At 38.3% G+C, this 27241-nt stretch overlaps 1 protein-coding gene across 2 annotated transcripts in view; it reads right to left on the reverse strand.

The window, feature by feature from the left end:
• Positions 1 to 22570: 22570 nt before the first annotated feature.
• si (sucrase-isomaltase) overlaps positions 22571 to 27241 on the reverse strand; it is a 74806-nt gene continuing 70135 nt past the window's right edge. For both annotated transcript variants that reach the window (XM_067594427.1, XM_067594428.1), the window contains exon 48: positions 22571 to 24561. In XM_067594427.1, coding sequence (XP_067450528.1) covers positions 24484 to 24561 — 78 coding nt within the window. In that variant the 3' untranslated portion in view covers positions 22571 to 24483. The remainder of the gene's footprint in view (positions 24562 to 27241) is intronic.

Raw genomic sequence — 27241 nt, forward strand, 5'->3', positions numbered from 1 at the left:
TTACCATTTAATTTAGGAAATTGTCAACAGGCATAAAGAAAATTAACTATGCCTTTTATTTGTGGGATCATTACTACTTACCATAGAGATAAACTGAAAAAAAAACAATGTAGTGTAATACTTTATATGGGTTTGACATTTCATGATCAGCAGTGCATTGTGGCTCATACAGTACATAAATGACGTTTGAAAACGTCAAGTTCCTCAACATATTTTGACAGTGGCATTGCTCACCTCACCTCGGCCAATTGGTCCATATGACCGTAGGAGGCACAGACAGATTCAGCATAATACTGTGACATAGAAACAAAATACCTAATTCGCCTTTCATGAAGTTTCATTAAAGATAGGCAACCATCATCTTCATATTTTGTCTTTAACATTAACAGTTTGGAGAGTGCTGCAGAAAAGATATAGTATAATCCTGAACACACTGAAGGCACTCCAGAGAACAAGATCACAACAGCTTAGTTTATTTGTAGTCCTTTCCATCTGATTTCATGCCTTGTCAGCTACTTGTGGGGTGGCTCGAAACACAACTAAATCTGTATTTTCTTTAAACTTGGCCTGTTTCCTACAAAGTGGCCCAGTGCCAATCTACATAAGCCCTCAACATAAGGCTGTTTTACCTTCAGTGTATCTCACATCTTAGCTAAATGCATGTTATAATTTGTACTTTTACTCTTGGACACATCTCTTCATTCATCTCAATAGCATGCTGAAGGACACACAGCATAATCCCTGTGTTAACCTTCATTGCTTTCACAGGAAAGGCACTGCTTTTATCAAAGGATTCTATTGCTAAAAGTTTAGTTTCATCAAAAGAATAATTTATTCACGGAGAAAAACATTCTTCTTCTGGATGTTTTTTGGTCATTTTTTGGGATGTAGAAGAGATTACGCCAATGGGCAGCAAATCAAACTGTGGTGTGTCAACAGTTCTTAAACCAAAGCTTCTTTTATTTCTGTCTGCATGAACCAAAGCAGTAATATAACAGGAATAACAAGCAATACTAAAGAATGATCTTAGAACAAAAGTTCAGGCCCAAGAATCTAAATAACTTTGTGTGGGATTAGATTTGTTGGCTGATTTGAAAGCATATGACAGTAGACGCACGTTGTACCAAGCAACGTGAACTGACACATAGAGCATACAAATTGACTAAACAGTCAAATTCAACTGATGCATGTTGAATAGCAAATGACATCCACCAATGTATTTTACAGAGCAGTGAACATTTTCTTGGCACAGACTCCCTCTATCTGTCTCCCTCAATTTTTCTCAGCGACACATGCACATGTACACAACTACAGTTTGGTTATACATAATATCAAATGTCAAAGTTTTATCTGATAGATATTTATGCAAAAGTTTAGCAGCTTTGGCATAGACACTCTGGATACTCATTAGAGACAGAGATGATAATAATGATCAGATAAAGTTGTACTTATGTATGTGCAAATATTATGTTCTTTAGTTGAATTTTGCTTAGTAGCCTTTAGACTTACAGATGACCTTTTACACTCACCAGATGTGGGGTTTAATTTAAGAGCACCACACAGGCGTCTCACTGAATTTTAAATACAATTGGGTATAGTCAACATTTTGTGACTATTACCCAAGAGTTAAAGGGGACATATCATACTTTTTGTGTTTTTCTGTTATTTTTATACAGTTATAATGTCAAATGTCTATGTTTAACTGCTTAACATGGTTGAAGGTTCAAAACCTGAGGTGAATGTATGTAAAAAATGCTCCCTGCTCTGAATTCTTTATTTGCAATGTTACCTCTACTTCCCCCTCTTGATGACATCAGATTGTTCGTGCATGCCCACAAACGTCCGTCTCCTCCGTAGCCTTTGTTGCTAAGTTTGTTGCTAACATTCTTCAAGGGGTTGTTCGCGTTGTCCACTTGCATATTTCTGATTGGATTCAGGCTCAAACATGTACGGATGTATTTGAGAAGTTTCTGAAATGAGAGACTTAAATAAAGGGCCAGTATAAGATAAATAAGGAGGTTTAGAATTTTTGAACTATAAATGATGCAAAGATTTACCAGAATACATATATATATGTTATGTCTCCTTCAACAACCTGTATTATATTTTTTATTTTAAAGGCATGTAATGTCAAATTTATCCCAAAATATCTGTGAGAGACTTCAAAAGAAGAATTGAGTCTGTTATTACTGTCAGTTCTGCCAGGTAAGAAATACTGGTTGATAGTATCAGTTCTTATAATGAATTTTAAAACCTTGTTATGAATTCCTACTTTTATTCATTGAGGTGGAGTTACTCCATATGTATTAAGAGTGAATGTTTTTGTTATCTCTTTCCCTCAAAACTTCATTCTACTCTTTTTTCCATATGAAATCACCCTAAACAAGGAATTTCCATCTGTTTGATGTGTGTGCCTCTCCCTGTCTCCCTCCCACTTCTTGCATCTCCTTTCCATATTAACAGAGACTCTCTTCTTCAGTCTACCTATCTGTGTAGTGAGCTATTCCTGAGGGAAAGCACGACGCCTCAACACCTTACGCTTTCTAAGTTAAAAATAGTGCTCTTCAGCAAACGAAAAGCTTATCCAATCAAAGGTAATTGCCCGGAAAGTGAAATGGATGTGCTGTTCTTCCAGAAAATAAATAAATAAATAAATAAGTAATGACAAGTAGCCCATGGCGTCTGTTATTGCATTATTCAGTGTGATGTCCCCTCAATCTACATCCCCCACGGTCCTTCCCCATCTCTCTTTTCTCATATTTTAGCATAAAAATAACACATCAAAGATTTTTAACTCTTAATTTAGAGAAAGGCATGATAATATGAAACAGGACAGAGAGTGGTGGAGAGCGGTGACTGCCAGACCGTGAATATAAAACAAAACATAAAAAAGAAAGCTAATGATAATCATGATGTTGATGAACTATTGTATAGTGCTTCTTTGGACAGTATAATTCAGGGTTGTAAACCCTGGCTGCTCTTTGCACTTGTTTTTAGTGTATATTTAACACATCATAGGTTAATATTTTTCAGTGGACAACTTTGTATGCTTTTATTTTCTCTACCCAACACTGTATTTGTTTGGTTATATTGCCATGCCCTCTGAAATGTGACAGATGAATCAAAAACAACAGAAGATTAAGGCACACAAATGCACACATGCACACAAATGTAAAGAAACTCACAATCTCTTATTTTCAGCCCTTTGCTGACACACAGAGACTTCATCAAAACAGCACTTAAACAGTCTGTAGACACTAAATCAATAGACCATCATTTTAGTCACCGGTGTGCCAAACAAAATGGTGCGTGTGAGGAGTAGGAATGCACTCTGTGACATAGGCAGAGAAGAGCGGCTTTGACACAGAGTAGAGACGTGGAGTCAGCGTAGGGCCACAGATCCCTCACCAAGATAAGAAATGCAAAAAGGAGAGCAGGGTATTGAAATAGGTGTGATTGAAAAGCTGCAAACAATTGAAATGCCACAAAAAAGCAACACACATCAAGAATGACAACAAGCTACGATGAGAAAAGAAAAGAACGTGGCAGAGAGAAGAAAGGAATAGATGTGTTGCCAAAAGTAGAACAGAGTTGTTGCCTTCTAGATTCTGTCTCCACCTCTACTGTTTCCCACCTCCACTTGCGCTTAGTCTTTTTCCATCTTGCCCTTTTTCTTCCATTTATCTTTCTTCTTTACACACAATTTTCAACTCTGTGATCCCACCTTTCCTCCACCTGCCTTTTCTCCTTCATGTTCCTCTTCCACTGTCCCTCTTATCTCTGTTTCCATCCTCTTTTCTTTTTCTGTTTGCCTCTCTGTTCTTCCTTCCATTTGTGTCTTGTGCGTTGGCCAGGCTGACAGAGTTATAACTCTATTGATCCATGTATTCCGATAGCTCTCAGAAGTAATGACTTCATGAGCTTCTTTAATGATAAAATTCTAACTATTAGAGACAAAATTAATCACCCCCTGCCCTCAATAGGCACTGGTTTATCCTCAAACATTACAACAAAAACATAGATATACATATATATTTAGATTGTTTTTCTCCAAATGACCTTCCCAAACTAACTTCAACAGACCCCATCCCAACTAGGCTGCTTAAGGGAGTTTTACTCTTAGTTAGCACTTCTTTACAAAATATGATCAATCTTTCCTTATTAACAGGCTATGTACCACAGTCCATTAAAGTAGCTGTAATTAAACCGCTTCTTAAAAAGCCTATTCTTGATCCAGGTGATTTAGACAACTATAGACCTATATCTAACCTTCCCTTTCTCTCTAAGATCCTTGAGAAAGCAGTCACCAATCAGTTGTGTGACTTTATACATAACAATAGTTTATTTGAGGATTTTCAGCCAGGATTTAGACCACTACTTATTGGTGAAACTTACAAATGACCTCCTAATTGCATCAGACAAAGGACTTCTCTCTGTACTTGTCTGGTTGGATCTTAGTGCTGCATTTGACACCATTGGCCATCACATCCTATTATAGAGACTGGATCATTTAATTGGTATTAAAGGGACTGCATTAAGCTGGTTTAAATCCTATTTATCAGATCGATTTCAGTTAGTGATGAATCCTCCATGCATGCAAAACTTAGACACGGAGTTCCACAAGGTTCTGTGCTTGGACCAATACTAATCACTTGCTTGCACATGCTTCCTCTAGGTAATACTATTAGGAAACACTCCATAAATTTTCATTGTTATGTGGATGATACCCAATTATATTTGTCAATGTTAATTAAACTCCAGGCATGCCTTAAGGACATAAAGACCCAGATGACCTGCAATTTTCTGCTCATGAAATTCAGACAAAACTGAAGTTATTGTGCTTGGCCCTAAACACTTCAGACACACATTATCTAATGATATAGCTACTCTAGATGGCATTGCCCTGGCCTCCAGCACCACCGTAGGGAATCTGGGAGTTATCTTTGATCATGATATGTCCTTTAACTCCCACATAAAACAAATTTCAAGGACTGCCTTTTTTCACCTGCATGACATTGCAGAAAATAAGGCACATCCTGTGTCAAAAAGATGCCAAAAAAAAAAAAAAAACTAGTCCATGCATTTATTACTTCCAGGCTGGATTATTGCAATTCCTTATTATCAGGCTGCTCTAACAAGTCTCTAAAGACTCTCCAGCTGGTCCAGAATGCAGCTGCACGTGTACTGACAAAAACTGTAAAACAAGATCATATTTCTCCCATTTTAGCTTCACTGCACTGGCTCCTTGTGAAATCCAGAATTTAAAATCCTTCTTCTCACCTAAAAAGCCCTTAATGTTCAGGCACCATCATATCTTAAAGAGCTCATAGTACCTTATTGCCCCACTAGAACACTGCACTCCCAGAATGTAGGCTTACTTGTGGTTCCTAGAATCTCCAAAAGTAGAATGGGAGGCAAAACCTTCAGCTATCAGGCTCCTCTCCAGTGGAACCATCTTCTGGTTTGGGTCCAGGAGGCAGACACCCTCTCTCCTCTTTAAGAGTAGGCTTGAAAATTTCCTTTTTGATAAAGCTTAAAGTTGCCTTAGACTAGCCCCTAGTTATGCTGCTATAAGCCTAGACTGCCAGGGGACTTCCCATGATGGACTGAGCTGCTCTCGCCTCCTCCCCGTCTCCATCTGTACACATTCATGTCCCATTAATGCATGTTACTAACTTGGCATCTTCCCCGATGTTTTGTGCTTTCTTGTCTTGCAGGTGACCTTTGGTTGTGAACAACCTGCTGTTCCCTTGGTCCAGCTTGATGCCCACTGCTACTGCTATTATTGTAAGTCATATTTGCCCATTTCTACCACTATTATTTTTAGTCACATTTCTATTATTATTATTGTTGTTATTGTTATTATTGTTGTCGCTGGGCTTCTCTGTGTCTCTCTCTCCCCTCTCCCCCTCCCTCTTTCTCTCTCAACCCAACTGGTCAAGGCAGATGGAAGCCCAACTAGAGCCCGGTTCTGTTCGAGGTTTCTTCCTGTTGAATGCGAGTTTATCCTTGCCGCTGTCACTAAGTGCTTGCTCATGGGGGAATGTTCAGTCTCTGCAAATTAGAGGGTACAGTCTAGACCTGCTCTGTGTGAAAAGTGCCCTGAGATAACTTCTGTTGTGATTTGGCACTATACAAATAAAATTGACTTGACTTGACTTGACTCTCTCTAACCCTGTTTTCAACTCTCTTGCTCTGCCTCCTGCTCTGTTTCTGTCTTTCGCTTCCCTCTGTCAATCATCTCTCCGTCTCTCCTTTTCTTCCCCACCATTTTTCCCACTCCCTCTAGCCTGTTGCATTATTCAGATACACATCTTTTATTTCCTTTCCCTCCCTCCAGCAGCTTGAGACTTCTATAGGAGGCCATTGGAAAGTGAATGGACAGTCCAAGTCTGCCATTTATCCTGATTTGCTGTCAAACAACTGAGTGATGCCCATTCAGGATGATGGAGTGGGGTTGATGGGATTGGGGAGGGCAGATGAAAGGAAAGAAATGTGTAGGGTCAGAGAGTCAGAGGACATCTCGTCTTATCACTCCCCACCAGATGCCTGTCTTTTGGCTTGTGTGCCTTTTAAACAGGTGAAATGCAGTGCCATCAAGGCAAGGAGTGTCTGAGTGTATGTACAAGAGAGGAGGAGGCATATGATTTTTATATAGGGCATGTGAGGTTTTTTTTTCCCCTTCATCAAGTGGCTTTGTGAGAAGGTTAGAAAAGTCCTCGTCCCTGAGAGATTATTCTCTTTCTTGTCTGTATCTTTTTGAAGGAGAAACTGTTTGGGGCAATTGTGATCAGTAATCACCACCTCACTGGAATGGTACATACCCATTATAAAAGCTGCTATGTACACACCATACACACACACAGAGAGAGAGAGAGAGAGAGAGAGAGACTGGCATGCAAGCAAACCTTGCCACTTCAGCACCATGGCCAGTGGCAGCCTCAGTGATACAGCCAATGCCGAGAGAGGAGCTTAACTCCCAGCACCTTGGACAGCACTCACTCAAAAGCTTACAGAGCAAGTGCATGTGTGTCTGTGTGTGCGTGTGATCAAGCCATTTTCCTATAAGCTGCTGTGACAGGCATGTATCAGAAAAAGGGCTTTATCCAACAATACATGCTACACTGTTAGTGCATTGTGCCTTGCTCTATAAGGCTGCTGCCTGATGTGAAATGACTCAAGAGGTGAATGTGTTTTGAAATGAACATAAAAGACATGAGATGTTAAAGTTGCTTCAGCTGAGGCCTCATTTTTACTATTTCATCTTCATAGATAGATAGATGGAGTTTGAACGTAACCCAATTCAAGGGGGTTAATAGCAGTACCTCCATAGATGGTGTAGGTTTTGATATACATTTCAGTGTTTTCACCCATTAATAGCGTCACTGCAGCTAAACACAGATATATTGTACGTGATCAAGCCATATCATGCTTTAATTATATTCTCTTGAATATTGAGTAATTGTATTTGCATTCTTTCATTTACTCTGTGATATAGAGTGAAAGTGAGCTACACACATATTTATAGAATTGGAGTTACATTCATCTATTTAGCCTTGTTTCATTACTGAATAGGTGCCAAGTTCTGTGGAATTGGCATGTTTATGTTATCCACTGTGGCAGTGGGTGGGGATCGTGGTGAGCAGGTTTCCAGTGGAGATCACTTTGCTAGATATGTGTTGCTGAATAGAAGATTAATGAGCTTTTATCAACTTGCTTAATGTTGTCTTCACTGTAAACAATCTTGGCCGGCATCGGAAACTGGAAGGAGGAAACAAAAGTAGCCAAAGATGACTAATGTGGTGCACACATCTCCATAAAAACTATAGCCCCAGCTTGTAGTGATTGTTTTGAAGGAGCTGATGTGCACCTTCCACCTTCACAGAATTCATTCCTTTTTTCAAATTCACTGAAATAATTACACGTGTTATATACTGTATAGACAAAAGTATGGATGTGCAAATATAAATCAATTTATGTCTCTCAATCATGCATAATATACATTGGCATTTGCTTTGGCTGTACACCTCCACTCCCACACGTAATTACACTCACACATTAGCTCTTCTCTCTCATAAACCACAGTTGCATGCATTTCCGATATGATTGCTTGTGTCACATAGATTGCAATTCCACATAGTTAATGCACACGATCAGTTTGTCACCCAGTTTCCAACGAGTGTTCCCTACCAACGCACTGTTTGTTTCAGTCCAACAACCAAATACACACAGCTCTCTCTCATTGAGAGCATAAGTGCAATAACATATGCTCATAGTTCTTGCCACACAACACTAATACACAACCCTTCCCCACCAGTTTTCAACCCTGCAGCTAATTAATGCTCCGAATAGCAACAAACCATTCACTCAGTCCAAAGCATACGAAGTGAGTTCACTGGATTCCCACGCTTCATTTGCACTAACAAACATCAAGAATGTTGGACAGATGGTAAAAAAACATGATGAGTAATATCAACACCAGACATGTAAACAAAGGAAACTGGGCTTTGATGTTGTAAATATGACATATGCCAAATTATGAGTCAAAGACACATAATGCTCAAAATATGTCCATTATACTACTAAAAACATGCCATGGTGTTTGTACACACACTCCATTTTGAAAACAAACAAACAAACAAACAAACAAGCATCCCCTCCACTTTTTGCAGGCGCTAATTTCTTTTAGCATAGCAAAGTCTATGTGGACCTAACCATAAAAAGTTTTTCATTGCCTTAAAGCATTCATTGAACATACTTTGCAAAATTCTCCAATTGATTCATCCCTCAAGCTGAATGAACAGCATAGACACTCATGCATTGAAAGAAAAAGAAAAAGTAAAATTCTAGTGGGTGGTTATTTGTTAAGTTATTACTGACAGAGTAGTATTGACATGTACAACAATTCAAACTCTATCTGTCTGTCTGCAGTTCTATCTATGACCATCTTTCTTGTATCCTAAATGTAACCATACGTTAACTGTGAGGCAGCAGATCGGGAAACACAGTCATTTCTAAAAGGCACTGACAAACAAACCATTTTGGACTTTAGTTTTGAAGGCTTTTGTAAAATTTTTAACAGATTATCACAGGGAGCTTCGAAACAAAGTGAAAATTATTCTATAAAGACCACAAGGAGGAGTTTAAAAGAGAGCAGGAATAAAACGTACCATGTAATCTTCTTCTTAAGGTAATTGTTGAGAATTATAGGCTAAAGCTTTTTTGTTCAGAAAAGAGCTCTGAAGAAGGCTCATACAATTATCACCCAAATTACTTCTCTTTATCGTGTAATATGGTGCAATGTATAATCTGCTCCCCATATGGACAAGATGCCATAGTACATCTCAGTACATCTTGTGGAAATTTTAAAATCTAATTCATTTTAATTTAACATTTTTTCTCCTCTGATTTAACATTTCTTTTCACAGAGACTGTGTCTCACTCTCTTTGTTTCTTCTTGTTGCGTTTTAGCTGTGTCTCTTGTCTTATTTCGCTTTCTTTCTCTCTCCCTGGCTGTCTCTAGCATTATGCTAACACATTTAAAGGCAGGCTCCAGCTGTGCAGAGTAATCCTTCGGTGAAGCTGCACTCCCTTAATGTGTCTGCGGGGCCTGACTGTCCTCCCAAACTGATCTATCTCTGGGATGACACCAGCCCCAAGGTTAAACCAGGGTCAGACACAGGCTGCACACACACTTTCATTTGCATGCAACAGACCACACTCACAATACACACATCTACACACACATAAAGTAAATTCCCCAGTGTTATACGTTGAGCTAAAAGAGTTTCAGATTTTTTTTTTCAATTAATTCTGATGGCCATGTTATGTATATAAACATAGACATACAATTTAAGCATATACCCATAAAAAATTACCATTGTGCCATACCCACACTCACATACTGACATCCACATGCACACACATGCACACAGGCTTATATAGTAAAATAGCCATGACAATCATATTACAAACCACCCACATAACCATAAGCTGACAGTCATCCATAAAAATACAAAGATGACCTTTGTTATAAAGTCATACCCAAATAACTCAATAAATTCAAACCAGTGTTTAGTCAGACCCTAAATCAAACATTGACCTTAAACCAGCATTGTGTAGTAGGATAATTAATTTTCATTACTTGTTCTCTTCTCTTTTTTGAGTTGATGTTTCAGTTAAAAAAAGGTAATTTTATCTTTTTTGTCTGTCTTTTAAAAACTGTGATAATTGTGACCTCTAGATAAACAATACCACATTGAATCCACAAAGGCAGAATTTCAAGGTCATCAGTAACAAAATCACAAGCTATTCTCATTTGCAGAATACACGACCTTTTGAATAAGGTTCACAAAGTTTGTGTTGTAAATCCACAACAAGCACTTGTTCCACTTTGCTGTCCTGTGATGTCGCAGAAGCATTTAGGAAGGATTTGGTCATCATCCCTGTCTTAGTTACAGTGCCATTGTTTTCATCAGAATCTGAGACGGGGGAGGGGGTTATGTGATGAGGCTGTTATTAGAGTGTCTGATGGACGGAATGGAGGTGTAGGACAGCAGATCCTGCAGGGGTTCAATTCCAAGAATAGCACTGAAGGCAAAGCTATCTTATGTAATGTACACACACAGGCAATAAAGAGGAGAAGGACCACCACTAGCTTGCAAGCACTGATGTTTGGTGTAATGGGAAAAGTAGGGACAGAAAAGCATCTAGTCCATGTCCAATTATGTGTTTATGTTAGCTTATTTAATGTTTTCATTTTAATAAACTACTACTACTAAGTCTGCCATAGTGAAAAATTGTAGACTGCCATGCCACGTCCATGACTAATAGCACATGTCCCCCGCCACCTTTAGCCAGCAATGAACTTTAATGGGAGGGTGTAATGCATGGGAGGTTCATGTTTTCCCTCCTTCCCACCCCCCACTGTGTACATACCCCGACCAGCCGGAACAAGTGGCTACTGCAGTGACAAGCAGAGAACCCATGCCAGCTTTCAACATGGAAACCCACACCCCCGTGTCTCCGTGGTGAGTGAGTGGGCAAGAACTTAAAGCACACATATTATGCTCTCTTGTGATTTTCTGTTTTTTTTTTGTTGTACTGTTATAATGTCGGATGTCCAAGTTAAACATGAACTTGAGGTGAAAATGCTTCCCTTCAAGTCAAAAGTCAGGGCTTCAGTCTGCTCTGAACGCTTCGTTTGCAAAGTTACCTCTACTTCCTCCTTGTGATGACGTCAGATTATATGCACATGCCCACAAACAGCTGTCCATTGGTAGCCTTTGTTGCTCCCTGGGTTGTTTGAGTTGTCCACTCACATATTTCGATATAGTCGGGCTCAAATATGTACGGATGTATTTGAGAACCTTCCATTTCGAATACAGAATGAGAAAGACAAGTGAAATTCTACTACTATTTGTTTACGTAGCCTCTGGAGCTGGCAAAAGTCTACCAATGGGCAGCTTCCAGAAGCTACCAACCAGAACAGAGTGGGCTCATCATTATATGTCCACTTTAAATTCATTCGTTAGACTTAGTGCTGCAGTTGGTACAATTGATTTATGGTCAAGTGCCTTCATACTATGTATTATGAATTTTCCAAAAATTTGATAGCAAGTCTAATGTATGTTTTTGCTTCATTTCAGTGACTTCTGTAGTGAACCTCCTACCACCAGTCAGGTTGACTTCATGATCTGTAAAATGTATTTTCTCATTGACAGAGAGGGGTGCTTGTGGTGCATGGTATGCCTGACCAGTACCTTCTATGAGATGTTGTGTGAACTGAAGGTGGATAATGGATAAATGGATAAGCTGCCAAGTTTACCTTTTTTCTGTCACTACGTTTTCCACCTAAGACTTCAAGAGGCTTTAAGAGCCTTTTCAGAAGCATACTATAATCATCTATTTCATACTGGAGGAAGACTGATTCAAAGTCAGCTGTGACTGGAGGAATTGTGGCATCCAACAGAGCTTTCCATCAGTCCTCATTTATTGACCAGATTGAATATTTTCTGTGCTTTTAGGACTTGCATAGGAGAGACTCCTATGCTTTTGAACACGTTGTGGCAGAAAGAGGTGGCCCTCATTCCCCCACAAACACAATTTGGACTTTTTCAGAGCACTTAAGACAGCCAGGGCAGTCTTAAAATGGATTTCTGCACCTTTTTTAAGTGAAGCAGGGAAATTAGTCAAAGGTTTCAAGTTATTTAATGTTCTCTTAATGCAAATACATTTTCGTTCCAGGTGCTAAATGTAGCCATGAATGACAGTGAGGAAACTGAGTTATTGGAGCCTGGAGCTGCAGCTTGTGTTCCTGAACTTTCTAGAACATAATGTCCTCCACACTTGCTCTGCTCTTACGAATCTGTGCCCGCATGCTCTCAAATCTTGACTTGCAGATGGAAAACATTTAAATTTCCTTTGTGCTCGCTCAGTTCTTTTGGATACTTTCATACATAATTGTGTGTGTGTGTGTGTGTGTGTGTGTGTGTGTGTGTGTGCGTGTGTCTGTTTTCCACTTTTTATGTCGACATATGTGAGATTGAGCATATGTGTGCACAGTGCCACTGCTCTTTTTATTCAGAATGTGTGCCTCCTGTTAAAGCTCAGTGTGCAATTTTGAATCAAAGCTAAGCAGGTGTCACTCTGGCAACAGACAGATGGGAGACCTCATGCTGAAACCAGAATCCTATCTTCTTATCTATTTCTCTCTCCCTCTGTCTGATCTCTCTCTGTGTGCCTCTCTCTCTCTCCCTTTTTATCCTTGCATCAGTAAAGGCTGGCTTTTCACTCAGGCTGCTTTCACACTGACTGAGTTTAGAATGAATCCAGAGGGGTTTCCCTAAACCGGAAAAACCTAAAAATGTAGTAATACTGTAATACTTTTTTTCCCCCAGTACTGAATGAAGCGGTGAATGTTTCAGTCATGCTGTAGTGCAGTTTCTGTGCATTAAGAACACAATTTGTACTCCACAGATAAAACTTTACTTACTTTACTTGTCATGATAACATTGTTGCACCATTAGCAAGAAAAGAGGAGGCATATAATGTCTCACTACTCATAACTAGATAATAACATGCAACCCCAGTGTGATGCAAAACAATATTTTTTTTTCTTAAGAGTGGAAAATGAGCACTTGTTTTTACTTCACTTGGGCCCAAATGGATTCTCACGCTTTCTTCATTTGTGCTAATGTGGCTTGTAGAAACTCATATTCTAATAACTGCTTATGATGTAATAAGTGTGCATAATGTAATAAAAAATGCCATAAAAACTGATAATGTAATAAAAATGGTGAGAGCTTACATGGCTCCAACTACTTGTACATCACCTCAATTTTACTGTGTATAGCAGTGGAAGATGTTTCAGATCTTTTACTAAGTAAAAGTAGTTATACCACACTAAAAATACAATGCATAAATGTTTGGGTTTTTTTTTTTTTTTTTTCTTGCACTGACATATCATCTATTACCTTAGATAATATGTCAGATAATAAGCTGATATGGTGAACATGACACAGAGCAATATTAAGGTCCATTGGAGACTAGCTAGTTGCTGCATTTTCTATTCTACCAGTACTGAGTAGATAGAATATGTGGGTTTTTATGTGTGTGTATGTGTTATTTTTCCAAAAACTGTTTTTCATAATCAGGGTTGCCTTATCTTTTGGCCAATATGCTACTAGCACTGTGCTGTACCACATTATGAACGAGCACCCGGCTGCCATGTCCTAAGATGACTTGCAGTCACAGCCAAAGATCACGTTGCTGCTAGCCAGGGGGAGAAAGTGTGATGCACACTGGTCCGAGACCATCACCCAGCTGGTGTGCCAATTGATTGAGACTGATATGCTGCCAATCAGTGTGGTAGAGGGCGACAGATTGAAAGAGCTAGTTTGGTACCTCAAGCCCAAGTATGTTATGCGATTGAGAGCTACTGTGACTTAACGCTTTGAAAACACTTTGAGGAGAAGGTGGATGAGCTAAAAGTCAAGCCAACCAGGGCAGACAAGCTAGCTCTGACCACCGACTGCTGGACAGCTCTCAAATGAAAGCTACATCACAACTTTTCTTAAAAAATTGAATGTTTGTTACCGGTTAATGGGTGTCAATCTATCGAAAGCAAACTTAACCAAAATTGACATCCCTAGAATGGAATATTAGTGCATTAACAGGTAAACAGCATTAGCTTCACTTTTAGCTGCAGTCTAGGTGTAGTTAGGTTTAACTGTCGGGTCTGTTCAGGCTACATTGTTTTATAAACCAATCACAGATTTTGCATGTCATATATTAATCTGGAAAGTAACTAGTAACTAGATGAACTATCTGAATTGTGAACTTTAAAAACTATGGCTATGAAATTCAATTAAATAGAAGCATAAAGTTACATAAAACAGTAAGCCATAAGTACCTCAAAATCAGTATAGAAGTACAGAACATACTTTCCACCACTGCCAGCATTTCCTAGCATTAGTAGCAGCTGCAATTTGATGAAGAAAGCTTTCTGCAACTGCATCATTAATCAGAAGTAAAGTAAGCACATGTCAAAGGAGCCCTGCTGGGTTAGGAGGTATAGGGGAGTATTAAATTTAGGTTTGGAGTCAAACCTCTCTCAGTCAGTTCACCTGTTCCTTTCAGTATTCGTCCCTACCAGCCTCTCTGTCTTTCTTCTTCTCTTGCTCTTGATCTTCATCTATGGAAGAGAATTAGGACCATATTTGACAATTTTTTTTGAGTTCTTAGTTTAAACTCAAAATTCTGAGATTAAAGTGAGAATTTTGAGAATAAACTCAGAACTCAAATATATTTTTCATGTGGCCCTAAACCTCTTCTGTATTCATCCTCTTGCGCATGCAAACAAAAAATATTTTTCTTCTACTATTATTGTGTATCTCTGACTTTCTGTATTTCTTTTTTCATTCAGTTGGACATCTCACTATTCATAATGATGAAGCTGTGTTAGTCAATTACGTAAAACCCTTTTCCCTCTCCCTTTCTATTCTGTTTATTATTCTGTGCACCTCTTCCTTTCTCTGCATTGGTCCAACATCTCACATAGCATATCTATTTCTTTCTCTTGCAATCTCTCACCTTGTCCTTCTCTCATTGTGAATCAGCCTCCCCTACTCTCTTATTCAGCACATCTCGCTCACATTTTGTGTGTGTCTCTCTCTTCGTAATTTTTCTTTCTCGTCAATCTCTCTCTCTCTCTCACGCACTGTCTCTCCTCTCTCCCTGATGAGGCCAGCCCCTCCATGGTGATGAGACCGACAGAGGGTGATTAAAGTGGAGTCTCATCTGGTGGGAAAACTGACCTCAATCAGAACTATTCTACCAAGAGGACGCTCCTCTCCTCTCTGTTTCCCTCCATCCATCCCTCCTACTCACTATATTCCTGACTCTCATCCACCATCCTTTATTCTCCCTGACCCGCTCCCTCACCATGTCAGTGCTCCCCATCTCACATCTTCCCTCTCCCGCTTTCTTCTCTCATTTCTCATCTTCCCCAATCCACTCTCAGTGATCACTCTCAATTCGTCATCATCGCCTGTATTGTTCTGTGATGGTAATCTGTGCCTCTGAGGAACCCTCAAGTTTGCTATTATCGGCTGTGTGCAAGAAATCTTGTATTTACAAAAAAGTCTACTTTTAAGGAAATGTTGTTTGGTGTTCACAGTACTTGATTGTCTTGAATTTGCTTTAAAATGTAATATTTTCACATCAATATCTATATATAGTATGGGTGTTAATAATTAAGAAAGAGTTTCCAAAAACAGAGGGAAACTCAAAGGCTCTCTAACTGGCACCCCTCCCATTGTCTGGATTTATTGGTAGAATGAAATTAAAATTTTATTATAAATTATATAACCCACCCTGAAGCCAAGCATTTCCATAAATACAAGTAATAAATACTTGAAATAAATACCTGAAATTTCCTGATTACTGATTGGTCATGGTAATAGGGAAGTCTCAACAGTTAACAGTATTTTATTTTATTTTTATGGTAGTATATTGACCACTATAGTGACAATTTTACATCAAGACATGTTCTTAGATATACTAAAATTACTCTGAATGGAATAATACAGTATGTGTCTGAATTTTCCACAAAAAAGTACAATTACCTCATTAAAATCCTTAAAATTCCATCTTCTCCTTCTCCCTCAATGAAAAATCCAGAATCGATGAATATGCAGATATTTTTCATTTGAGAGCAAAACTCTGCACATACATCATTCTGCACAATGAAGGTCAAACATCAGTGAGGGAGGAAAACACATTTTTGAGTGGAGGGGACTTTAATTCTTTATTAAACTATAATGCTGTCACAGGGGTACTTGTATTAGGTATGTAACATGGCCTTTGAAAATGACCAACTGTGACAATATTTTACAAAATTTTGCTATTTATTTTTATTGAGACATCTATTGATTCAATGTAATTAACACTTATTTCCTAACACTGTCTGTAATTTTCCGACCCAAATTGACTTGCTAGATATTGGTGACTTCCCCTTCCTGATCACTTGTTTATGATAGAGTAATAAGGCGAAGAAATGCATGTACACACATGCAGCCTGTAATTGCGCTATTAACGCACAATGGCTATTTACAGGCATATGTGTTTATACATTGTATTGTAAACTGAAAATGAGGAGAGCAACCCCAGCTTGTCCTTTATAAATGTCAGTCAGGCGCAATGTGTGTTGTCATGGAAACATTTATCCACAAACTAAATAAAACACTTTCCCGTTTTAGCTTTGCAATTACTACCATGCATCATAACTGTCAGCCTGTGCTACATTCTTCGGCTGAAAATGTAACATTTATTTCCCACAAAGATTCATTAGCCCGAGCCCACACGAGTGTGTGAAGTGTGTGAATGAATCATGTATGTGTCATTTTCTGGGGGAGATTGTAATCTACAGCGAAGCTAGAGGTGGATGCTTCAGTCCCCTTGTTTCAATTGTGGTGCTGTAAGTGGGGTAAAAAAAAAAAAAAAAAGGAAAAAGAAAAGAAAAAAAGAGACCAAAAACAAACATAGAGATTCCACCATCCTCTGTGTATATAATGAGCAGGAATATTCATTTGTTTGTTGGTCTTCTTTTTTCTTTCTTCTTTTTGTCAGCCGACAGCTACAGGTATCAGCTGTCACATGTCCTCTCTCATATTCAGATGAGGCAAGCTCAGTCACAAAAATTGTAATTCAGGAGTTAGAAATAAGTTTGACCTCCTTATATATTTCCATTTGTAATTAGGCAGGCATGTGGGTACTATCTAAATGCTCAAGTGCAGGATGTAAATACCCTTGACAACATTACTGGGTTGAGCTTGATTCGAATCTTTAGTTTGCTGGTGATAACGTGTGCGGGCTGATTTGTGGCATCACGCATATTATCTGGGGTATTGAATTATTTGACCACCAGAGGCATTTGACTGGCTCTGCTGAACCGGAAGTGATGCAATCACAGTGTCCCAATTTCCAGTGATATTTAAATCCTTTTCTGCGTGGATACTCAGGCCAATTGGCAAATCGCTCTTCCTTCGTCTATGCCCTGTTTGTGATTTGATTTGTAAGGAATGTTTGTGTGGGTGTGCTGTTGTGCTATTTGATGTGATTTGTGAAGATGTGTGCGTGTGGCCATCCTTTGGTGTTTAATCCACAATCCGCCGTCTGCCAGGAAGAAGTCTTTTTTTTTTCTTCAATGCTCCATCCAGAAAAAAAAAATCTCACTTTGCACTGACTCATAACTAGCTTTGCAGTTTCGCCCTTCTTTGTAACAAGACCTAAGTTAGAAATATCCGATTGTTTTGTTTATTTGACTCCACTTAAGGCTTATACTTAATTTTTTGTCTAATTGGCTGGTGAGTAATTTCAAAGTAAACAGAAACAGTTGCTCTATTGTTTACTCACCAGCCAAAGTTACAAGCTGAACAATATCAGTGTTAATTGCTTGCCACTGCTTGATTTTGAAAAAAAATAAATAAATAATCTTTTCACATCTTGAATAACTAACTTTTTTTCAGCAAGGCTAGGTAGAATAAGTTCAAGTCACAGGAAATATGATGTACTGATTTTACACTATGCAATATTACAGTAGTGTGTCATTTTCATGTCAAATTCTGTTTTGACTCCGGCGGAAATCTAATTTTTGTGTATTGAGTTTTTCTGCTTTTTGTAAGAAATTTCCGCCATTTAAACCTCATGACAACAATTATGACTTTTTTTCTTTGCTTGTGTCTTCCGAGTCATTCGGAGGAAGTTATCTTTCTGGTCTCGAATGAGACATTTTAAGAGTAATGATGATGATCATGATGATGATGGTGATTGTAGCAATTATGATTGCCATGCCACCTGAAGGGGTAGTGCGAATGTGTCGACAGATGTGTTTTAATGGCTTTTATTAATTATAGTCATTCCCTCTAAAATAAAATGTCTATCTAGTGCTCTCTGCAGATTTATGCATTGTGTGCTTTTGCCTTTTGATGCTGATCTGAGTGAAAACCAGTCATCATCTGTGCCCCTATCACACCTTTATGTCTGCCTTTTGTCTTAAAGGGTCCCCTCAGATGGTTCACTGTCATGTTTTTAATTAACTATGTCTGGTGTACATTTCCCCTGCTTAGTCTGCTTAGTCTTTGTTGCTCTGAATTTATATTGTCAATCATATTATCAGTGCTCTGTCGGGTTGTTAAAGGTCCCGAGAATATGTTTTCTCATTTGGCTACTTACTATCAGCTAGGGGGTCCTGCATGAACATATTGATGATTTTATATTTCACCTGAGGGATTTCTGTTTGTGCTTTTTAGGTTGAGCTTTTCTCACTGGTTTGAAGTGGGTGGGACTCAGTTGGAAAGACGTGGTGTCATGTACTTCTGCACACCAGTCAGGATTTTAAAAAATGGATTCAAAATGTGATTTTTGACAGACTACTGTCAATTGTATGTGATCAAATCACACCCTTACAGTCCTGATTAGGTAGATGAGTTTTTGACTGTTCAAATCTTAATAAATAATACATATGGATGTGTTTTTCCAAACTGTAATTTTGATTGTTGCTTATCTAGTTATGAATATTTCATATGTTAGAGAAATACCATATTTCAGACCAAGCTTTCAAGAGCTTTAATTTCAATAATTTATGTATTATACTATCCTCTAAATGTGACTTAACTAGCTTTCAAATCAAGCTATGAAGTGGAAAAAGTGGGAACAAAAATTGATGCAGACTTTTTTAACAAAGGAGAAAAGTGGCATTTCATTTTCCATCTCCATTTATATATGAAAAAAACAGAGGGAAAAACAACTTGTTTTGCTTCAAGGGCACATTGACAAATAAGAATAAAAGAAAGAATGGAATGACTGACAAAAAGTGGTAGATGTACATCAACCAAGGGATGAACAATACAAAATAAGTTAAGGATTTGTTCATTTATTTTGTTTAATTTTCCCTTTTGCCTGTGGCTCTTCTTGCAGCCCCTGCTGTTTGAAGAGGGACATTTTTTCTCCTGAGCTTTCTTTTTATTATTTTTTTCTTTATCACATGAGTATTTTGAGAAGGTTTTCTTTGCAGTCTTTGGCCAGGTCAGGATCCATTGGTGTCCCTTTAATGCAGTGCAGAAACACTAATTAGCATAATAGGCCCTCAGTGGGAAGCTATGCATGACTTGCCAGTGTGCATGACTGCCTTAAATAACCTCTAGATTAGTCAAGGTGAAAAGAAAATTGTATAGCCGAAGCATTGTTTAAAACACATGAAATGGCTCATGACAAACGTGAGCTTTTTACATTGTGTGCCAGTGTGTGTGTGTGTGTTAGTGAGAGTGTGGGTGTTTGTCAAATAGTGAAACTGGCTGTGAGGATTTGGTCAGGTAGGGTGCTATTGGGCTTTTGACACAGTAGCTGTGCTCCCAAAATGGCAAGATGACAGAAAAAGCGTGTGTGTGAGTGTGTGTGTGTTTGTGTTTTCTCACCCAAAGAAATGAAGCGAAGACAAGGACTTTTATATTTACACTTTTTTCTACATTAACTTGATTTATTTCTTGCCTGCATGAGAGGCAAAGGGAACTGTAAGGGATACAGGAGAGAGGACAGATTTCTAATTTAGAATATACTTTTTTCTCCAATGACTCATATTTTTAAGATGTAAAATAAGATAAATGGATTGAACAATTTAAGCAGGTAGAAGCTTGCACACATAGATATTATTACTATATGACTGTTACATAATCCTGTAGAAATGCACATAAACAATAGTCACCCAATCGTATGCTTCCATCATCTCTGTCAATATTTGTGAAACCTTAAAGGCCTCCTCAAATTTCTTATTCAGGGAACATGTACAACAGCTGGATGCAAACACAAACAAGTAGACCCACACACATACCAGTCACACCTGACAGTCTTTGTCAAAGTGTTTTCCCACACTCTCTCATGTTGTTTTATCTTTTTGTTTACATCTCCCATCTTCATCTGTGACACACTTGTATCTGTCAGTCACCCCAGTAAGAAAGACACATTGTTACTGCAACTCATTTAAAAATATGTTGTCTGGTAAGATGGGTTCTCTATCAGAGTAGGATAAAAACACACTGACCTATGACCTATGGACAGTGAGATATAAGTGAGACTTTCTGTGGAAAGTGTTAGCAATGTTCTCTTACCCTTAATTTTGTTATTGTGTATATACTATATCTAACTTTTTACACACACACACACACACACACACACACACACACACACACACACACACACACAAACACTGAGGCAGATTAATTTTCATCACAGGCTACAGACGGCACATATATTTAGGACTATACTCTGAATGGAGTGAATATTGGAAACGACTATCACTAATTTATGCATAAATAAATTAAATTTGAAAGAAATACTTCTCTTTTTTAAGTATTAAAAGATGTGATATCCTCTTGATTTCCTAGAAGAAAGGCAGATTTTAATTGACCATGGTGTTGTCTGTCAAGGTAGAAGATATGTAAAAACATTTATTCACAACATCTAATTCTGATGATGATAATGTCAGGGGACATTAATTATGACATTTCTTTCTCTACCTTGGTAAGATATATAGTATTATTTTTATATTAATTGATAAAACCAGGAGCAACTGGTGTAGGAATGTGAAAGAACAGATAAAAGCCCTGATTGTTTCAGAGTTTTCTCTTCTTCTCTTCTCTTTGATTTCTTTCACCAGCAACATTATGACTTCAGTATGAATCCAGGAAGAATCACCAGCTCAATTAATCCTGCTGGCACTCGTGGGTGGCTGGCTTTGTTTTAGAAGTCAAAACAGAGAACTTTCCTCTTCAGAAACACATATTACCTGAAGACAGGGACTTGAATGAATCATCACAAATCTGAACTTTTTGGACACAGTCACAGAAAACACACACAGACACACTAAGCCCCATTCACCATTCAGCAGTAACCCTCCTGTACATTGCTTTCCATGGAGTGTCGAATGGAGTGAAAATCAATTTAAGGTGCCTATGGCTAAATTGATATCATTACATTTACTGCAGGCTGAATAATGGATGACTGTATCATTATATGGGGAAGTAATGGGACGAGACAAAGCTCAGGTAGGTGAGAGCTATAATTAGCGTCTACTTCCTGGCATACCCCCACACACACTCATAAATGTAGAGATGCGTGCATATGTGCAACTGTGGGAGTACACAGGAGCCAAGACACACTGATTAATGGCAATGGAACTCAATGCACCTAAAATTTTGAGCTGTACTTTAAGTCCAACTGAAATCACTTTTAATCATCCATCTTTGCAGTCAATGTGTTTTATTAAATATATTGGTAATAGTTAAAATTGTCTCCTTTTTGTGTCAGCCAGCTGGAGGGCTGAATCAGTGTCTTGTTTGATTGACATTCAGCCTGTCATCACACAAAAAAATGACAGTATAAAATTCAGGCTGGCAAAAACAACCTATAGTTACATTTATACCATCTAGCAGCCGTAGTAATTATGACCTGGGGAATTGATGCAGTTCAGATGACGTCAATATAAGGTGACTTGAAGATATTTGTGATGAGGAGGTGGGTTGGCTGGATGGCAAAAAGTGGACTTTGCTGTAGGAGATCACTGTTGGCTTCCCTTTTCCAACTGCGAGTGTCACATTTCCAATTGCAAGGTGGGACATTTTTTAAAAAAATGTTGTGTAACTTTAAGGAAGTATAAACCACGTTTCAAATGATAATTTTAACCCAAATCATTATCTTTCCCTAACCCTAACCAAGTGTTTTTTATGCCTAAACCTAACCAGACCTTAACCACAATGTTGTCACATCATAAAATATCGTTATTTTTTATGGGTCGTTCTGGATTGCATTACTACAGCTGCTAAATGGCATAAATGTAACTATAGGTAATTTTTTTAGACCTATACTGTTGTTTAATTATGAGGATGTGTTGTGACATTAGTTGGCAGGAGACAAATGGGGACAAGGTAAATAAACTAAACTAAATAAACTTGTAGCTACAAGTCATGGACAGACATTGTTAAGGATTTTGAAGAGCAATGACCACACCATATGATACAATACAATAAGATTTATTGATTTATACTGACATTATTGTAGGCTTACACTGAAATTCATTTTGTGTCCTTAGGCAGTTCAGTTTAAGAGGTTACAGTTACACATATGACACTTTTCACAGTCATACATAACACTTCAAAACAATCATAACTATCATACATGACACATAATATCCTCATAATTCAGATGTCAATTAGCAGCACACTGATCTTAGTTAAAAAAGATAGATAGACAGACTGATGTATAAGGGTTCTTCAGTCTGTTGTGTTTAAATCGAGGGACTCTAAATAACTTATTAGAGGGCAGAAGTTGGTATTCTTCGTTTAAAACATGCAAGAAGTTAGAAGAGATGCTTTTATTAAGTCTGAGCATGCTCTTGTCGTGAGTTACTTGAAAAGAATATGCCAAAGGTTGGCCAATAATCCACGAACAAATTGAGTTGATTATATAATTTAGTTTAAAGTTCTAAATGGACCGAAGTGACATTTATGTTTACATGGTGTTCAATGTCCTGCACTGAGCAGCTAATTAGCTGTCTAGCCTGCCAACAGACGTTATCGGTGCACTTTTCCTCGGTGAATGATCGTTCGATGGTTCGTTCAACAAGCTGATGTGTTGGACAAGACGTGTGTCCATGTTTCTAAGTTAGAAAAGAAAGAGATTTGAGCAGGAAAGCTAATGTGGCTCTTGTGTTGTGTAGCAGGACGCTATTAGGCCTACGATCGACCGCCAAATTATTCACTGTATACAAGATTTGATTTGTATCGAAATAAGGACTCTACCTACTTAAGCAGATAACAGAATGGAAGTAATGCAAAACTAGGGAGAGCCATCGTGAAAACAACAACATGAATTTAAAATATAAATTTATCTCTTTTGGTTTCTGAATGCTTCTCAAAACAGAACACATGATGAGTGATTTACAGAGCAGATATGTATGATGTAGTAGACAAAAAAATGTGATTTCAGTTGGACTTTAATAATTCCACTTTAGCTATTGTTACTGTCTTGTGACCACTGTGTTGCATGGCATCAATCACAGCATCAGGCATCTCTTAAATCAAAGCATTTCCAATTATCAAAAGCAGACTTCTTGAGATGCTGCATGTGTTTCCTCCGACTGGTCATTAGTTCTGGCTGTTTATGTTATTTTATCATAAACACCTGTTTACTCATTTTGCACAGCTGTCAGTTGCCTACTGGTGCTTCTGTGTGGTGAAATAACGGCCAGAACAATTTCATTAAATAACTCGCTCTGCAGGTAATGTGTTTTGGATACAAATTAGGTTAACATTTCTTTCCTTTGCTATGAAATGGATTGTGAGACAATAAGTCAAATTGGAAACAATATTTTCACCTGTTCATCACTGAAGAAAAATAAAATTTATGCCAGTAAAATGTATTAAGTTAGATTTATTCGGGTAGATCAGTCACTAAATAAAATAAAGTTGATGAAGTTGAGTTTATCAGTGAATTTACATTTAGTTTTTTCCAAATTTATGACCCTGGTATACTGCATATGATGGTTCCCTAGTATGGCTTCCTTGAGTCACTTGACTGGAACTGAGCCACTGTTAATTTTATCATTTCCACCTGTGCTTTTCCTGCTATGATCATTCAAAATGTCTGCTGTGAAAAAGGTCTAGGTTTCTACAGTATCAAGCACTTAAATTATTTATTGCCCTGTACTGAAGGTGTTTAAACACAAAACAATTACATTCTAGAGTTATTTGTTGTAAATTTTTTCAGTTTTATTTGTACCTGTACTCAGTCCAGTGTAATATTACTTCAAGTGTAATGGTTCAGTAAAGTAAAATACTCTCAATTGGGTTGTGACATCCAACCAAAATTCAGCATTTACAGGCAGGCTCATCAGTGAGGCATTTAGGTGTTCAAAAGACAAAACCGTACTCAGACGGTGGTCCTCCATGTTATGCTAAATGGCTGATCCACACGAACAGATTTTGCAGTAGCATCGATAATCAGCTCCTGTAGACACAAGAAGAGAGAAAGGGGATTGCTTAAAATCATATATGTATGATGTATGTATGTATGTGTTTATATGTACGTTCAAAAAACAGGCTAAGTACACTCTACATACAGAGGGGTGACAAATGAAATGAAAAACTGGCACAGGTCTGAATGCTTGACCCCTACAGTGAGGGGATCCAGTGGCTATGTTATGTTTTGGGGGGCATTTTGCTGGAATGGTTTGGGTCCACTTGTCCCCTTAGAGGGAAGGGTCACTGCTAATCAATACAAAGTTTTTCTGAGTGACCACCTTTATCCTATGATGGAACTAATCTATCCTGATGGGATTAATCTCTTCCAATATGACAATGCCCCCATCCATAGGGCACGACGGGTCACTGAATGGTTTGATGAGTATGAAAATGATGTGAATCATATGCTAAGGCCTTCACAGTCACCAGATCTCAACCCAATTGAACACCTATGGAAGATTTTGGGCTGATGTGTTAGAAAGCACTCTTCACCATCCTTATCAAAACACCAAATGAGGGAATATCTTTTGGAAGAATGTTGTTCATCCCTCCAGTAGAGTCCAGAGACTTGTAGAATCAATGCCAAGGCGCATTGAAGCTGTTCTGGCGGCAAGTGGTGGCCCAAAACCTTATTAAGACACTTTATGTTGGTTTTTCCTTTAATTTGTCTCCTGTCTGTTTATATTATATATGATTTATATCATGATTTGACGTCTTAATTTGCCCCTTGTTCCAAGAATGAATGAATGAATTGGTGACTCTAAATTGTGTGGGGTTGAATAAACACTGGAACAGGCTCCAGCCCCCCATGAGGATAATCTCATTTCATCTATGTCATATAAACAGCATGGGTTCCCAGTAAAGTTTAACATACCTGTGATGAGATATTGTAAATGACAGAATGATCAGGCCGATGTAGGTTCAGAATATAACATCTTGTCTTGTACAAGACAAAAATAGCTCTCCCACCTCACTGTATTTAAATGACACAGCACCAGCTGCTTACTGCTTCTTTCAAGTTGTTACCCTATCAGACAATACTTAGGGAGATGGATGGATTGTCTCGCACTGAAAAACCACTTATTACCATGCGCATACTGTGTCATCCTCTTTCCCCCTCTCTCCTTCCTTACTACCCTTCTTCCTCCCCTCTGCTCATCTTTCATTCTTCCTGTTTATCTCTTTCACCTCTCTTTTCCTCTATCCATCTGTTTTCTGTGATCCTTTCTCTCTCTCTCTCTCCCTCTCTCTCTCTCCACCGCACTATGTCCTTCCTTCCCTCCTTCCCAAAGATGGACTGTCTGTCTTTTCAATATTCTCTACCCATCCTTGCATCCCCAACACACACACACACACACACACACACACACACACACCCTCTCTCTTAAAATCCCTCTGTCATTCTGACTTTCTTCATCTGCAATTCTTGTCCTCTCTTCTTACTTCCCCCTGTCTGTCTTCTCCAAGAACAGTATAAATCTAAAGCTTCCGGGCTTTTTCAACAATGATTATTTATGGAGGTGCCTTAGCTATCATTTTCATGGTTCTGATAAGTGCACTGAGTACAGTACACAACCTAGACAGGAACATTTTATCACAAGCCAAATAAGGAGAGGGAACACATGCTATCCTATTAAACTTGGCCTTGTCTTTCCTTTTTCTTCTGCATCATCAAACGTGTATAAGTTTCACTGTAAAGTAGGTCTATATAGAAGAAATGAAGAAATGAATAAACCCCCCACCCAAAACGAGCTTTTACCAACTTTTCTTTTCTTTGAATGACCTCATCTCTTCTTCTGTACTCTCACTTGTATTTTTACATTCAGGAATTCTTTCTACTCTGTCTGCAACCTCACCTAATGATTAGAGAGATTGTCCTTCAGCTGAATGACCTCAAGTCAAGCCCTGTTTTGGTAAACATCCACTTTACTGAAGGATCCTTGAATAAAACACTGAATTCCTTCTAGCTCCAGCTGAACCCTGTAGTTGACCTTGACCCTCTGAACTATTACAGAGGAGATTCACACACAAACACTGAGGGAAATTTCTTTGATGTAAAGAATTGACAGTATGCCAGTGCTCAATTTTCACAGTGGCTACTAAAAATAGTAGTACTGTGATACAGTATCTCAAACAACACTGTAACAGGGCATATGGCTTGGCTTCGTGTGCATAGTTCCTCATTTTCTGTTACATTTCTTTCCGCTCCACCATTGGAGAAGATAATGGAAAGAGTAAGAGTAAATGACAGTCATTTTACATGAGAGCAGCGTTAAAATTGCTGTCCTGAGTCAAGTCTTTAGCTCTTTGTTCATTACAAAACAACAGTGTCAGGGGGAATGCAAAGTTGATTACAGCTATTAGATGACAAAGTGCTGCACAGCAGGGGTTGGGTTGTGAACCTGACATTTTCTGTTGTAGTGACAGTTTTTGACTGGCAGGGAAATGCTCAATCAACATGAAAGCAGGGGTGTGTTTATGAAATGTGTGCTTGTAATGATGACAGAGGCTCACTGAGCTATGATATTAAATGCACAAAGCTCGCTATTAAGTGCATAATTCTGATTGTCTCCATGGTAGGCATTGATTAATATGTGTATTTTGAGGTTATTAGAGCAGAAATTAAGCTGATTTCATATGAGGGTTTCAACACTATGTATATGTGC

Source organism: Thunnus thynnus, chromosome 7, assembly GCF_963924715.1.
Source record: "Thunnus thynnus chromosome 7, fThuThy2.1, whole genome shotgun sequence".
NCBI classification, from domain to species: domain Eukaryota; kingdom Metazoa; phylum Chordata; class Actinopteri; order Scombriformes; family Scombridae; genus Thunnus; species Thunnus thynnus.